The sequence below is a fragment of the Pygocentrus nattereri genome, chromosome 24, assembly GCF_015220715.1.
Source record: "Pygocentrus nattereri isolate fPygNat1 chromosome 24, fPygNat1.pri, whole genome shotgun sequence".
Lineage (NCBI taxonomy): Eukaryota > Metazoa > Chordata > Actinopteri > Characiformes > Serrasalmidae > Pygocentrus > Pygocentrus nattereri.
Window position 1 is genome coordinate 23251499 of NC_051234.1, and position 15004 is coordinate 23266502.

At 37.0% G+C, this 15004-nt stretch overlaps 1 protein-coding gene across 1 annotated transcript in view; it reads right to left on the minus strand.

The window, feature by feature from the left end:
• Nucleotides 1-15004, minus strand: part of vipr1b (vasoactive intestinal peptide receptor 1b) — a 131042-nt gene that overhangs the window by 46844 nt on the left and 69194 nt on the right. Inside the window, exon 4 of the mRNA XM_017717465.2 lies at nt 4678-4778. Within this exon, the coding sequence (XP_017572954.1) occupies nt 4678-4778 (101 nt within the window). The remainder of the gene's footprint in view (nt 1-4677; nt 4779-15004) is intronic.

A 15004-nucleotide genomic window follows, 5' to 3' on the forward strand; every position in this document is an offset into this window, starting at 1 on the left:
ATTAGAAACTAACACAAACCAAACAGCAGCAGCAAACAGCTAATCCAGCAAACCTGTGGAAGAAGTCTGTAAAAGTGAGCTAAGAGTGGATTAATAGGTGGGTAGAGCAAAGTGGAGGCAGGCTAAAGGTGGATTAGTAAGTATGAAGGGTGAAAGCATGGCACATGGCAGAACATAATATGCCAGACTAGTACTACTATTGCTAAGTCTCTGGATAGCCTATATTTACACTGCATATGTTTTTTATGTGGAAGCTCACCCATAAAATAGAATATGGGTCCAAAAAAGGAAAAACTGCATGAATATCATTATGAGTTTCATATCATGACTCAGGACAGACACAGCATCTCACTATTTTTAATGCTTACAAGTAAGTCAATAGACAGGCAGCTTCAACTAATTAAAAAGCTATGTTTTCAGTTCTGTTCACGTAATAAGTGACTAGTCCCTTCTTTCATTCCAATTATTGTGGGCCTTCAGCAAAGGCCTTGAAGGCCCTGAACATTCACCAGGGGAAAGACGTCATTCTGCTGAGGAGAGGAAAATGCATCTTGTATAAAACTAACAAAGAGGAATGTTTGAAAAGTGCTGAATATGAGCTATGATTTTTAATCAACCCACTACAGTCACTTCCACTGAAAATGGCAGACCACATTCACCTGTTATGAAAAAATAGTCTGTTTTTTTCTAACGCCTTGCATGCCACCATGTATGCCTCACTCAATGCCTGCATAGGGCTTTGAGCAGATCTACATCTAAACACACATATTTCTTATTCAAGGCCGTTTTTTCTGCCTTAAAGAATAAATAAGCATTATTTCACCCACATCCAAAACCAATGAATGATTCACCACTTCTATTGTCTTCAGCCTAACACTGGACAGATTTTTCCAATCCCACCATCTATAATGTGGACTGTGGTCAAAACACCTAAATAGCAACCTTGAGAAGGTATCAGTAGCTACCGCAGCTTAGCATCTGGTCAAAGCCCTCTCCCACAAAGTCCTGGTAGGCATGGCTACCTGAAGTATTCACTTGCTTTCCAGTAATTCAAAGCTGAGAGTGAGAAGATGGGGTGTATGGCCTCACAATGAAAGGAATAGTCGACTTACTACAGCTAATCGCAGGTAAATGTTAAAAGTGCAAACAGGGTTCTTTGATGCGAGACCAAAAAAGGACAACTTAGGCCCAATCATGTTTCTATCTTCAGAGATAGCAGAGAAGGGAAGCAGTTTAGCTCCTCATTGTATTTAGGGGCATCATATGCCTTCAAAGAGGGGGTTTAAGACAAGTATTCATCATCGCCCACCGCTAATTCAGTGGTGATGCAGAAAAATTTTGAATTTTCCCATTCCACCTTAAATGGTTAACTTAACTTCAGGCGTCAACACTGCTGGACTATTTAAGGTGGAACGGGAAAGTTAGCTATCTAGCTACCGAAACATTAGCATGCTTTAGCAATTTTTTACGCTTGTTATGAAGAAAACAATCATAACACATTGAAATGATATTAAACTAATACCAAAGTTATTGTAATTTTCAGTGGAGAAAATACATTTCTGGGTTTCTTTGGTCGCTCGTGCAGCCTCTCACTTTTCTTTTTTTCTGATAACACTCCGTTTGGAGTGTGCCTCTGAAAAACTTCCATTTGGAGGGCCATGTAGCCCGAACACTTCGTGCTACCCCTTCATCTCAACAAAAATTGGGACACCCTAACCCTAGATGTGAACGCGCAAAAGAGAGGGCTAAGGGCTAAGTGGTAGGGGCGAGGTGAAATGGCATTGGGCCTTAGTGTCCTTAAAAACCTTTCCACTGATGGCTCTTTAAAGACATGTTTTTGTAAACTGGACATGCAAATGCGAAGAACCATTATAAAGTTTAAAATTCATCCACAAAACACAAAGGTTCTATATCACATAAAGAGTGACAAAAGTATCAAACATTTTAAGTAATTAACATTCAAAACTTAAAACCGTGTCACAGATATGCCCCTTATAAAGTCTAGGGGCTGCAATTTTTAGGGTATATTTTGTTTGAGGGCTGGTGTGGCACAACCAATCTGAGCCAATCGAATTTGTATTGAGAGCTCTGTGCTGTCAAGATATTGAATCAGTAACACATAAACATCAAATTGAATCTTGATCTCAGAATTGAAAATTGCATGGAACCCAAAAGTTACAGCTTTATGAAGTTAAAAATTGTATTTAAGTTTTAAAGTATTTGTGCCGTCTTATCCTGCATCATTTCTACATTGAAAATACTCAAAACATTTAGTTCACATGATTTTCAAGCCACAATTCAATAAATGTCAACCCATCTAACAATTTCTAATGTTAAACTCGGAGAAGGTTGTTGCTGCTAACTAGGATAGAGGAGCTGGGCAGCATTAGCTGAGCTAGCGTCACCACAGAGCATGTTTGATTCTGGCTAAATAAACTAACTTCAGCATAGCAAGCAGGCCGCAGACCCAAGTCGTGATACACAGCACAGTATAGGTTTGATTCTGACTAACTAGCAGAGGTGGACGAAGTACACAAATCATGTACTTGAGTTAAAGAGAGATACCCAAGGTAAAATATTACTCCAGTAAAAGTAGAAGTCCTTACTCTAGACCTCAACTTGAGTAAAAGTCTAAAGTATTTGGCTTGAAATATACTTAAGTATCGAAAGTAAAAGTACTAAAAGATTAATTATGGCTCTGATTTCCTGTTATCATTTTTATAACAAGACTCGCTTCATGAACTCGTTTTAGGTGAAAATCCTCCAGTGTCTCTCTTGGTAAACCAGTCTTTTAATAGACTGTCATTAATTAGTGACGCTGACGTCTATTAAAATGATCATAAGCACAAAACACAGAACACTTGTTTTAAACTCAAGTTCACAAATAAGTTTTCCTTTACTGTTTTGATCTGTAGGTCCCTGTTCATAAACATAAACTAACCGAATCTAATTTACTATAAAAAGTGTTTGCATGAATTCAGAAAAAAGAAACATGCCAGTCACGACTGCATATATATATATATATATATATATATATATATATATTTCTATATTGTGATCTATTTACACAAATTTAGGTTAGTTCCATCATTTAGGTAGCTGCTGCACTGACGTTGAACCGTGTGCTGCACTGGGTTGGTATGACCAACAGGTCAAAACAAGCTCAGAACAAAGTGACCGCTGTGCCCTGATTGGTGTTTTTGCTTTGCACTTCTTTTGTTTTGACATGTTACGTTTTTATACACACAAAAACCAAAAGGAACAACGGATTTCTCAAAATGTAGTGGAGTAAAAAGTCAGATATTTGACTTTGAAATGTAGCGGAGTGAAAGTAAAAAGTACAGAAAAAAAGTAAAGTACAGATACACGAAAAAGCTACTTAAGTACAGTAACTAATTACATTTACTTAGTTACTGTCCATCACTGCTAACTACTAGTCTGCAACAAGTGTAGATCATAAAAAGTCAAGTGACTGCTGTTGGAGTGACAGAAAAAGCTGAAGTGTTCTGTGGTGTGTGTAGCTCTCAGCCTTTGCTGAGCTGCTAGAAAGTCCTCAGGAAAGTCTCTTCACTTGGTGTTCATCTTCGTAATGCCACCAGGCAGTTATTTCAAGTCATACAAGACCAAGCTCCTATCTATTTGAATGAGGAGAGACCAAAAAACTCAAATTACTGTTATAATGCACAAAAACACGATTGTTTCAAGTTGTTTTGGCTACTTCACTTGTGCAGATGTCCTAAAGGGGCTTTTCTTGCTAGTTGCTTAACCAGCAGGCTGATTGGTCCTTATTAAAGGATGGGACTTTCTCTGCAAAAGCATGCTGTGTTTAGCATTACAAGCTTTCCCATTCTTAATTAAATTAGTCTTGGCCTTTATAACATCTCTGGCTGCTGTTCATTTTTCCCAAATTTGTCCTGGCTCGGACCCACCCCCCTTTCTATCAGCACCTCCTATTGGTGAGCCGCCACACCACTAATCGGTGACGCCTAAAATATAAATGGGTGCAATGTGTTTATTTTGCCATTCACATGTGATTTTTGACGTGTCAGAATTTTGAAATACCATCTTCATTTTAAATAATTTTTAATATCAAAATATTTCTTATTACAATTATACCACCCAACCCTATATCTCCACTATATCTCTAACAGCTTTGTATCTTTACTACTCAAAGCCTACGTGCCTGTTAATGTCCCTACTGAGATACACTATATAATGCATTTACATAAAAAAAAATAACGAAATAACAATATTGTCAAGACATAAGTGCTTTGGGCCTTAAGTGGTTATTGGTAACTATTCCATTACACAGGAGAATCCTAGGCAATCAACCTTATTCTGGAAATGATTTAATGTCAAGTGCTGAATATAAAGGAGGTATTGTATATGTGTCACAGTGCTGTAAGTGCTGGGAGAGCAAGAGGCAGCCAAAGAGCACCAGATGACACCCTGAGCTGCTGAGGTTACATGCAGTCAGGTGCTGTGAAGAAAAAAAAAGCAGTGTGGGCTCCCAGCACAATATATCAACCTTCAGGTGCAACAACTTAATTTTATTCCAAGGAGCTCTTCAATATTTTGTGAAGGAAAAAAGGTCTGACACATGAGTGTACAGTATTCACACTGATAAAGTATTCTTAAACCTAGAAAGACAAACGTCCTTCAGATGTTCAGACTTACGTCATCACCAGTGCTGTTGAGATTGTATCCACAATTCACAGCGATCGTTATAGGATGCACTTCAGTCCAGCCGTCTGCCGTGCAGGTCTTGGACAGGTTCCCTGAGTGACAGAGTGGAGGTTATAAATGACTCTGTTCCCACACACACACCCTCACAAACAGATATACAAACCCACAAACACACGTCTGTAGCTCTGTGTGGAAGTCACTGTGATGCATCTGTTAGTTCTTTGAAAGGATCTGAGCCTAGGGACCAGGACTGTAGGAGAGCAGTGATGAGCATAGTAACTCATACTGTCACCTGCACCAGCTCACTGAGGCAATGTCCACAAGTATCTGGAAACCTTTGAAAACATATTTTTTGGCCTCCTGTCCTCATGAAAGTCATTGAAAATGTTTCTTGAAATGTTTTTTGAAAAATGTTATGAAATGCTCTCTGAGGTTTAGCTAGAAAAAAGTCTTCAGTGTTTTGGTGTGGATAAAAACTGCTGGTGTGGATGAAGATTTTTTTTGTGGAACAAAAACAAAAAAAAAATCCAGATATGTATGGACAGGGCGTGAGATCCTACCTTAGGCCCCAGCATACAATCAGCCCTGGTCACTTAATAACACTTGTAATCAATCTGCATAGGTACAGTGGTGTAAGCCAATCCCTGGAGTATCATCTGGACAACAGTTAAGGTTAAGGCTGCACAAAATAAGCAAACCTAAGGCTGTTACTATGGAATATATTAGTAATGGAGTAATGTACCAATTGTATTGATTATTAATTGAATAATTAGTTAACTGACTGAGCTAATTGACTGATTTTTTGAAAACCCTATTCGGTCTGGCTATAGAGAAATTGAGCTTAGACTTGGAGCTACTAATATGGGCATAAGAACTACAAAAAGACAACCAGCTTGCAAACTGCACTAATGTTACTCCTCCCGATAAACAGCCACACCTTTAATGAACATTAATACACAAAGGTAATAAGGGGCGGTGGAGCTGGTGTCAGCTGTGTTTCAAACCACCATTTTGTAATATAAATAGATGTAACATCATATGCTAGCTATAGTGAACTTGTTATTGCTACAGTTGCGAAAAACAATAGAAATAGAAGATTAAACCAAAATTAGAAAACTTTTAGTGTTATCCAGACGTTTTTCCTACGATGTGTCTGGTTAGGATGCTTCTGTAATACTGTTTTCTGACCTGGAGTTAGGATAAGAGAATGAATTTAGGAACTGCTGTTATTCTGTAACAGTTATTGTCCTAAATTTAGTGCTAACCCCAGTTGTCATGGTGACAAAATAGATAAGAGTTCAGAGTTAGGATGTTTCTGTAATACGGCCTCTGGTTCCTATCACTTACATTGTAATGAAATCCAAGCACTTCTCCATTAGCAAATTATACAGAATTTTTTTAAAAATTCCCCTAGAAAGGCATTATGTTTCAAAAATGCACTTAAATGGACATCCATCATGGTTTGTTTCTCTTCCAGTACCAGTAGGATAATTTTAAATATGCATTATCATCCAGCAAACTGCTGACTAATTATGGCCAATTTTTCAAGTAGGTAAATTTTAATTAAAGACTTTTAATTGCAGTATTAGTTTTACTGATTAATTGAGACAGGCCCAGACAAAAGACCATAGTACAATTAAATTTCTACATGCTGTTACTGTTACATTACAATATCCTAAAAAAAACACACTGTTGTTCAATAATATTATTATATGATTATTTATATCTTTATATATGATAAAATGTGCAGTTCTGTTTAAGAAGGTCTTAACTAGACCACTACATCCATGTTAGTGTTGTTCTGGCCAGTGTGCTCTACCAAACTTGATGTTAGACAGTATATTAAAGAGGCACTGTGACATTTCCTTGGCCGCTTTGGCAAAACATTGCACTTGAGAAGAACTCTGATGTAAAAGACACCAATGTACAAGAATCGTGGTTGGCCTTCTTTTATCCTCCAGGCTGCATCTGTCCTTACAGTTCCTCAGTACTTCCTCCAAAATATGAAATCACGTAACAGCTATAAGGGCAGCTTGAATTCAGGTTAAAAATAAGCTGTTGCTGCATGATTCATAACAAAAAGGCTGTCCTACCACTGAACATAGCTGTTCTGGTTTCTCCTTTTTTGAGATCAATGCAGAAAAAAAGCATGTAATACCACATCTGGGCACTTTTGTTGCATTGATCGAATGATTTCGCTCAGTCAGGAGAGGGCCAAAAAGCTCAGTAAAGAGGGTCTTGTAAGACCCTGACCGTACAGACAGAACCACATGGTGTTTACCAGACTGGTCTAGCAATGTTTAAAATAAAGTCAGGAAAATGTCAGTAGAAATTAAAACCCCAATTCGAGTTGGCACAGCATGTGGAATGCTGATAAAAACAGAAAGCAGTCATTAGTAAATTCTTTTTTGACCTGTATCGAATTTAAATTAGTACTAAATAGATTTTTTGCTATATGAACTTACTTGTTTTTCATAAATACATGCTCATTCCAAATACGATGCGTGCAACACATTTCAAAAAGGTCAGTCTAGCACATGCACTCGTTGATTACACAGCATTGCTGTTGGAACACATGCAGAATGCGGCATTGTGTTGTCAGGGTGAAATAATGAAGGCCTGTGAAAATGACGGTGTCTTGAAGGAAGCACATATTGCTCCAAAATGTGTTCAGCGTAAATGGTGTTTTCACAGATATGCACATTACCCATTAATATCCTCCCATAACATGACAGATGCTGGCTATTGAACTTCACACTAATAACAGTCCGGATGGGTCTTTTCTATTTTTGAACATTTCACATTTTTGGTCTTAAACTGTCCCTTTCTCAGCTTTTTTGGAATGTGTTGCAGGCATTAGTTTCAGAATGAGCATATATTTACAAAAAAACAATGACGTTCATAAGGTAAAACATTAAATATTATGTCTTTAGGGTGTTTTTGTTCAAATACAGGTCAAAACAGATGTATAAATCATTCCTTTTTGTTTTTATTTGCATTCTACCTACTGTCCCAGTGTTTTGGAACTAAGGTTCTACATGGCTTTTATCAGATCTCTGGCATGACACCTTATATCCAGCACAGTCAAGCTTTTCAACTGCATTTAGGCTTGCTTTCAAAAATAGTACTGATAAAACACAGTGAGTCAATTTCTCACTTGTGGAACAAATAAAGCTACTTGTGTTTTGCCTCATGGTTCCTCACTGAAATAAAGACCTTTTGACAGAAAGTGAGGAAAAGTAACTCTCCACGCAGGTCTGAAGGCTCTATTCTTGGAAAATGTTCAGGTAAAAATCATTGTGTACTCGCTGCTCACAAATGCTGCATATGGACAAACTATAAACACAAGAAGACTGTAGGATGCTGACCTTGAAACTTCGCCTGCAGATCTGTTTAAAGAATCATCCACTGAAGGACACTTTATGGAAACAAAAGTGGTTCTTCTGTGGCTTCATTCTAAACAACACTTTATTATTAAGAGTGTAGCCTTCATCATCCAAGCAGGATGGTAAGGATGCTATGGAATGAGTCAACGAGGGACCTTCTTAAGCATGAACAGGCTCTGAGTAAATTGGGAGAGGAATTAAAGCTTAAATTTGACAGAGCTTTTTGTTGTCCTTCAGACATGGACAATGAGGATTTATCAAATTTTTGATGTTATTCTACCTCGTTTCCCTTCCCCGTGTTGAAAATTAATTGACCACTGTTGATTATGAATTCAGCTCTCCACCCACTTAGGAGGACATTGATACAGCACAGAGAGTAAACAAGACTAAATGAGTGCAGCACGGTTGTTGTACCACTATCAACCATGACAAACAAGACAACAATAACCATCTGCTGAGACTTCACTCTGTTTTCTGTTCTTTATTGCTTCCAGGCGGAGCTGAATAAGAGGTGACAGGCTGACAGGCACAAATTTCCCTCAGTATAATTTAGATCCTAATTAATGTTTATAAACTGATTTGTCATTTGTGAGAGAAATGACAAAGTCTTTTCCGGATTATCCAATTTGTTTTAAAATTCTGGCAGCGGTCTTGTCAGCGGGTATATAGTAATAGTGCTGGGTGTTTTCATTGAACTTGATTGCTGACAAGATGGCTTTTTTCACAGTGCACTCTATGGTTTTAAAATAACATGCTGCTACCCCTGCCACTTAAATCTAACAGAGCTCAATATGAAATAACCAATACTCAGTGACCTGAAAGCATGGCCCGAAACTCTGTTTTTGTTTACATTATTATTTTAAATCAAAATGTCACATATACTGGCTCATGCTGGTACAGCAAAGTTGTTCTGAACTGTAGAGGCACTTAAAAGTAGCTGCCTTCAAGGATGAATGTATTCAAGGATGTACATGCAATTACATTGAGGTAAATAAACAAAAAACAAACACACAAATCAGTAGCGGGCAGTATGGCCAAAAATGTATATCACAGTCTAGATGGCTTAAGTAAACCTCTTTTTGTAGATCAGAAGTAGCTATTTATTCTGGGATATCCCTTCATTTTTTAATAAGAACAACTTTGAGAACCAAACTAAAGCTGAAATATCTTTCCTTTGCAAAATAGTGAAAACAGAACTGAACAACATATAGATAAACCCATATCAATATTGCTTTCTAACACTAGCCCCGTGGCCCTGATAAAAAGGTGCTAAACACTGTTTCATGTCTTAATTTGTGGCTTCTTATTGAGCAGCTTTTTGATTGAATTTTTCATTATACCTTAAATGGAGCAGCAATTGAATTCGGGCACCTGTACAGGTGCCTGGCTGTCACTGCTGCACCATTTAAGGTGGGATGGGAAAAGCTTATAAAAAGCCATGTCCAGCTTCTCAAATTATTTGTCTCACACGTGCTTCCCCCATTCTCGCATCAGGCAGTGTTTGGACTTTTGGAAAATATTAGTCACTCACACTTCTGTACCAGCTGGTCCACAGCTCACTGTGCACACAATGCTGCCAAAACCTCGCCGTTGTCGTTTGAAGCAGTTGACCGAGTCAAGCGGCTTCTCATTTGGTAAGAGATCAAACTGAAGTGCTCTGCTTCCATGTTAAGCTAAGGCTAACCCTTGAAGACTGGCTATTCCCGATGTAATTCACTACACAGCGTGAGTTGATTGAGGGTCTCATTTTCATTTGAACTGCGACAGATCCGTATGAAATCAGATTTTTTTCCAGTTGGATTCAAGCCACATGTGTAGCTGGTTTAGAATCTGATTTATGGCTATGTGACTCAGTCTGACTGACCAAATTGGATCTCGTGTTTTTTCTGTCATTCAAAGAGTGGTGGTGTATCACTGCTACAGCCTATAGCTTGTTGTCTATTGACGAGATCAGCCTACAGTAATGTCACATTCCATTCCTGCTGTAGTTGTAGTTATGAAATATAGTGTGATCATCCTGTCAGCTAGATATCTATTAGTTTTGCTTAGTTTTGTCCTTACTTAGTCAGCATGTGCATGCATACGTTGTTACAGTGGGAACCAATATAGATATGCAGGTAAATGTGACTAAAATCTGAGCACGAAAACCAAATATGGTCACTTGGAACTTAAACTTTGAAGAGACAGCCTAAAAACCAGATATAAGAAAAAAATAATCTTTGCACTGTAAACAAAGCCAAAGAATGTGCTTTGTGACTGAACTTTCTGAACTTACATTCTGAGTTTTTTTGTTTGAGAAAGTGTCAATGGAACTATTTTTTTGGAAAAAAGTATATTGATATGCTTGTTTACCACATGGAAATATACTCCTAAAAAGCATTGTGATCATTAATGACAAAACCAGGTTAATTTTAGGGATAGTTTTAAAAAACATACAAGCAATAAGCAAGGCCAGTGACCTTAAATAGAACAAGCCTACAGTGCAAAGTGAATCTGAGCTTTTGTGGTGTGGAGCAGCTCAAGAGCAATTAATGGACTAAGGCACAAGTATAAATCAAAGCACTAAAAGATTCATTCAGGTTTTTGTTAGAAGAGTTTAAAAATCTTTAAGGATATTGCAGACAGGAACCGTGTAGTACTAGATGGTGCTATCAAAATTTGAAAACTGTCGATTGCCTGAAATCCTGCTGGCATCCAGCTGCATAATGAGAGCTTCTCAAACCACAGGCAAAACTGTGATTTCCCAGCTGGGTAATCATCAGTTTTAAGCACATGCATTAACCCTGGTCTGTTTAAATCAGAAATGTATGCAGTCAACAACTTCTTATCATTCAATTCATGTAATGACCTCTGAACAATCTTGATTAACACAGCATCCAAACAAAGTACAAGGCCTATGAGAGTCTTCTTTGTGTGAATATTTAATTACCAGATGTGGGTAGAGGAGCCTCACCAAACCACTAAAGTGTTCTTACTTCATTGAAACAATGACTCAAATAGCAACTGAAAAACAACTTGAGTAGAAAAATATCAGGTCTTCCTAGAACTTTAGAACTTCAGTGGAACACATTAGTGCACCCATTATCTATCAGCCTAGGAAGTGAAGTTATTTAGGCTCTATTCTTCTGCTCCTTGGGTTCTTTCAGTAAAATAGAAATAAAAAAATACTGGTAAAATATTTGACAATTAAGTGTTTCCTTTGACCAGTAAATTAAATATACCACTTTAATGGAACTAAATGTGTATTTAATGCTGGAAAAAAAAGACTAGGTCACACTTTATTTGAATATCCCCCCCCATAGATAAACTATAGACGTTCAAATTATTAATAATTATCTGGTGAAACTGATGACTCTGACCAGTGCTAGGGATAGGTTTAGCTAGGGCAAGGGTAAGGGGTTAACTTTTTGGGTTGAGGTTAACTTTAGGGTTAGATGTAGGATTAGGAAATATCACACTTGAATTAGTTTTCACCAAGGAAATAAAAAAGAAATCAATTGTATTGACATAAGAAATATCTGTGCTGTATCTGTACTTGGAGTGACAGTGTCAGGACACATCAAGTCTGAATCAAGACAAAGACTTTGTATTAGTTGAGTCTGAGTTGAGACCGAGACTAGATTACGATTTTTACAGAATAAAAACAAAAAATTAAATGAAAACAAAAAACTATTTCATTGTACATGACCTATATTAATAAATAACATTGTATTTTATAATATTTTTGTAGCCTAAAATATTAATAATGCTAATTGTTAATATTCTCTAAAGACCTACTCTGCAATAGCCTTGGTATTACAAAGCATTGAATTCAAAGGCAAAAGTGATATATTCCTTACAACAGGCTAATGCACCATACGGTAAAGTGTAACTGAGGGATCTATTATTTTATAACATATTATTTGGTTCAAATGTGTACACACATTTTCACATGAATAAGATCACAAAACACACAAAAGTAAGAAAACTGTGTTGCTAAAAGTAAAAAAAAGATAAATTATGTAATGAATGATAATATAGTAATATTATAGTTGTATTCATATGGATATGATCAACACATTGAATAGAGATGTAAGACATATTTTCATGCTCTCTATGATTTAAAATTCTAAGGTCAAGATTCAGATTCAATTTTAAATAGTTTTCCTGTTAAAAATGTCCCAATTCTGCAGAGCTCTAATCATAAACTATTGATTTGGCACCCACAAATGAAAGTTCTCAAATAGAACCTTTTCAGCATCTGCTGCACCAGCCCTGTAACAAACCCCAAAAATCACAATCACAGAAATTAAAATAGCCCAGCCATTTGAAAGTGGGGGCATGCATGCCATACCTCCTGTCTCCTGGACCCTAACCCTAACCCTGGTACCCATATATGTGCCTTAAATCCAGCCACCTCACATAAAACCACTATCTCTGAAGTCTAAATCAACAGTGATTAAAAGCAACAGAAACATGGACCACGACACTGTCAACAGTTATTTTCCAGCATGATCAAATTAGGCAAACCTTCATGTAACCATTACAAAAGACCCTGCCTGCCAGCCTGTGTACCATTTGCTTATGAACATATTTACTCTTTGTCTTACCCTTCAACCTCTGTCAATAGAAGCAAATTTACCTAACAGCCTCGCATTTATGTGTCTGCACACACCCACGCGCAATATATCTGCACTCACTCGTCATTGTTCTGGACCTCAGCCTCCGTCATAAGCCACAGAGATCCCTATAAGCAGAACAGTTAATCCTAACCACTGAACAGTGATCAGCCTTTTATCATGCTCAAAAGGCCAATCCAATGTGTCAGTATAGATATGCGTCTTGTGGAGATATTAGGTGTTATGGAGGTGGATTACATGAGTAAAACACATTTAACATAAACACAAATTCTGCACACAGCAACAGTTATTATATGCTTAAATTATTACAGGAAAAGTCAAGGCCTTCAGCACAAATCCAGACATTGCCTTGAGCATATGATTCCAGTTATTTGGTCCACAATGTGTTCCTCCTTTTGTAATACATTCTAGGCAATGCTTGAAGTCATCAACTCTGGGTTAACCCTGCTGAGTCCTTTGAGTATAACAAGGCTCTAATGCCCTACCAGTTGCTGAAAGCCAGTGTTCTCGACAATAGAGAAAGGTTATCATTGTTTTCGAGTTTGCCTTTGAGAAACTTAACATGTTGAATTTTGTGGTGAATTTGTTCTTTTACAGTTTTTAATACACCATTTTAAGATTCATCGACTGATGTTGACTGCTTAGCGATTCTGATGTGCAGCACAAAAGCATCTTCAAATGGTTAATTTTACATTCAAAATTGTCCCATGTCAAACACACACACACACACACACACACACACCCCTTCACAAATGTGACACCTAGTCATGAGCAAGCCTGAATATTTATGCAGGACATACGAAGTTGACTATAAAAAATCACGTGTATGTATAATGAGTTGAAAGTGGAAATGAACACAAACAGGTAACAGAATGAAGGTGAAGTCAGGGAGCCACTATTCAGCTTCATTACAAAACTCAATTTCTAACGCAATTCATAATCTCAAATGATAACTAAGGTCAATACACTTTTTAGACCAATCAAAAACTCTGTACGCCATGGCTATCACTGCAGTGCTGATACACTGTGGTCTGTGAATATGTATGTATGGATGTTTCTTCTAGCCACTTTCAAAGTAATGCTGATTTGCCCTTATATCGTATTCTGTTAAGAGCCAATTCACTAGTGTTCAGTAATTACTTATCTGAAAGTGCAGGATATTGGATTTCAGCCATTAGAGTCCAAAAAGTGAAATTTTAAGATGCATACATACTTAAAGCTGTTCAGATTAACCTCTAGGAGTCAAGAGTTTGTGCTGTCATTCTACTGTATTCTCAAAATGCAATTACATAATTACATAACTTTCAATTGAATTATTTTCTTTTCCAGTCAGAATAGCCATTAAGTTCAAGTTATTCAATTTGCAAGCATTAGAAACCAGATATTTACTTATATTTAGGAAGTCTGCAGGGATATTTTTCTATCTCCTAAGTTCAGAAGTTGGTTGCATTTTCTGCTTCTCATGAACAGTAATTTCTTACTCTTTAGAACTTCTATGGGTTAAACTATGAATTATGTAGAAAGTTGAACTGCTCAATAGCATTTTATGGTGGTGGTCAGCTTTGTCATGGGTTTTTTTTTAACCAGAACCAAACAGCCAGCAGACCAATTTCAGACCAATATTTATCCAATATTATTCTAGTACTAATACTAATACTAATACTAGTCTTTTCTAAACTCAACACCATCAATTTCAAACCTCACTCTGTGTTCGCAATATTTAAATGTTCTGGAATCTATTCTGGAAACTGCAAACAAGTCTAACATTAGGGAAGAATAGCACAGCCAATATCCACAGTTCCACAGAAAAAAAACACTAAATACTATCAATCTTCACTTCCCTCGAAAATGCTCACTTTCTTCCTGACTGATACATATATAATAGTGCAGTTCTGTGCACCCTGTGGAATTACAGAAATCAATGACACACTGCGGCTCATTAATCACACTTACACATTACTTAGTACACTAGGTGGCAAGACAACGATGGCATAAAATGCTAAATAGTTACAGCCACATTTTTTATTTTTTCAACTTTTAGATTGAGCACTGGGTGATAAGTGAAAAAAAAAAATCAATAATTATTCAAGAAAAATCTCTCAATGACCATAAATATAACTGTAACAAAAAGTGTAATTATTAATTACTGCTGCAGCATTAATCCAGGCAAAAATAACCAAACTTAAAAGACAGTTTTATAGATTTTCTAAGTGAAAATAAATTAACACATCCTCTACAGGCAATAAAATTCAATATAGGATTTTCTGCTAATTTTAGTGCACAATTTGTGGTTATTTGCAGGGTTTAATGTAT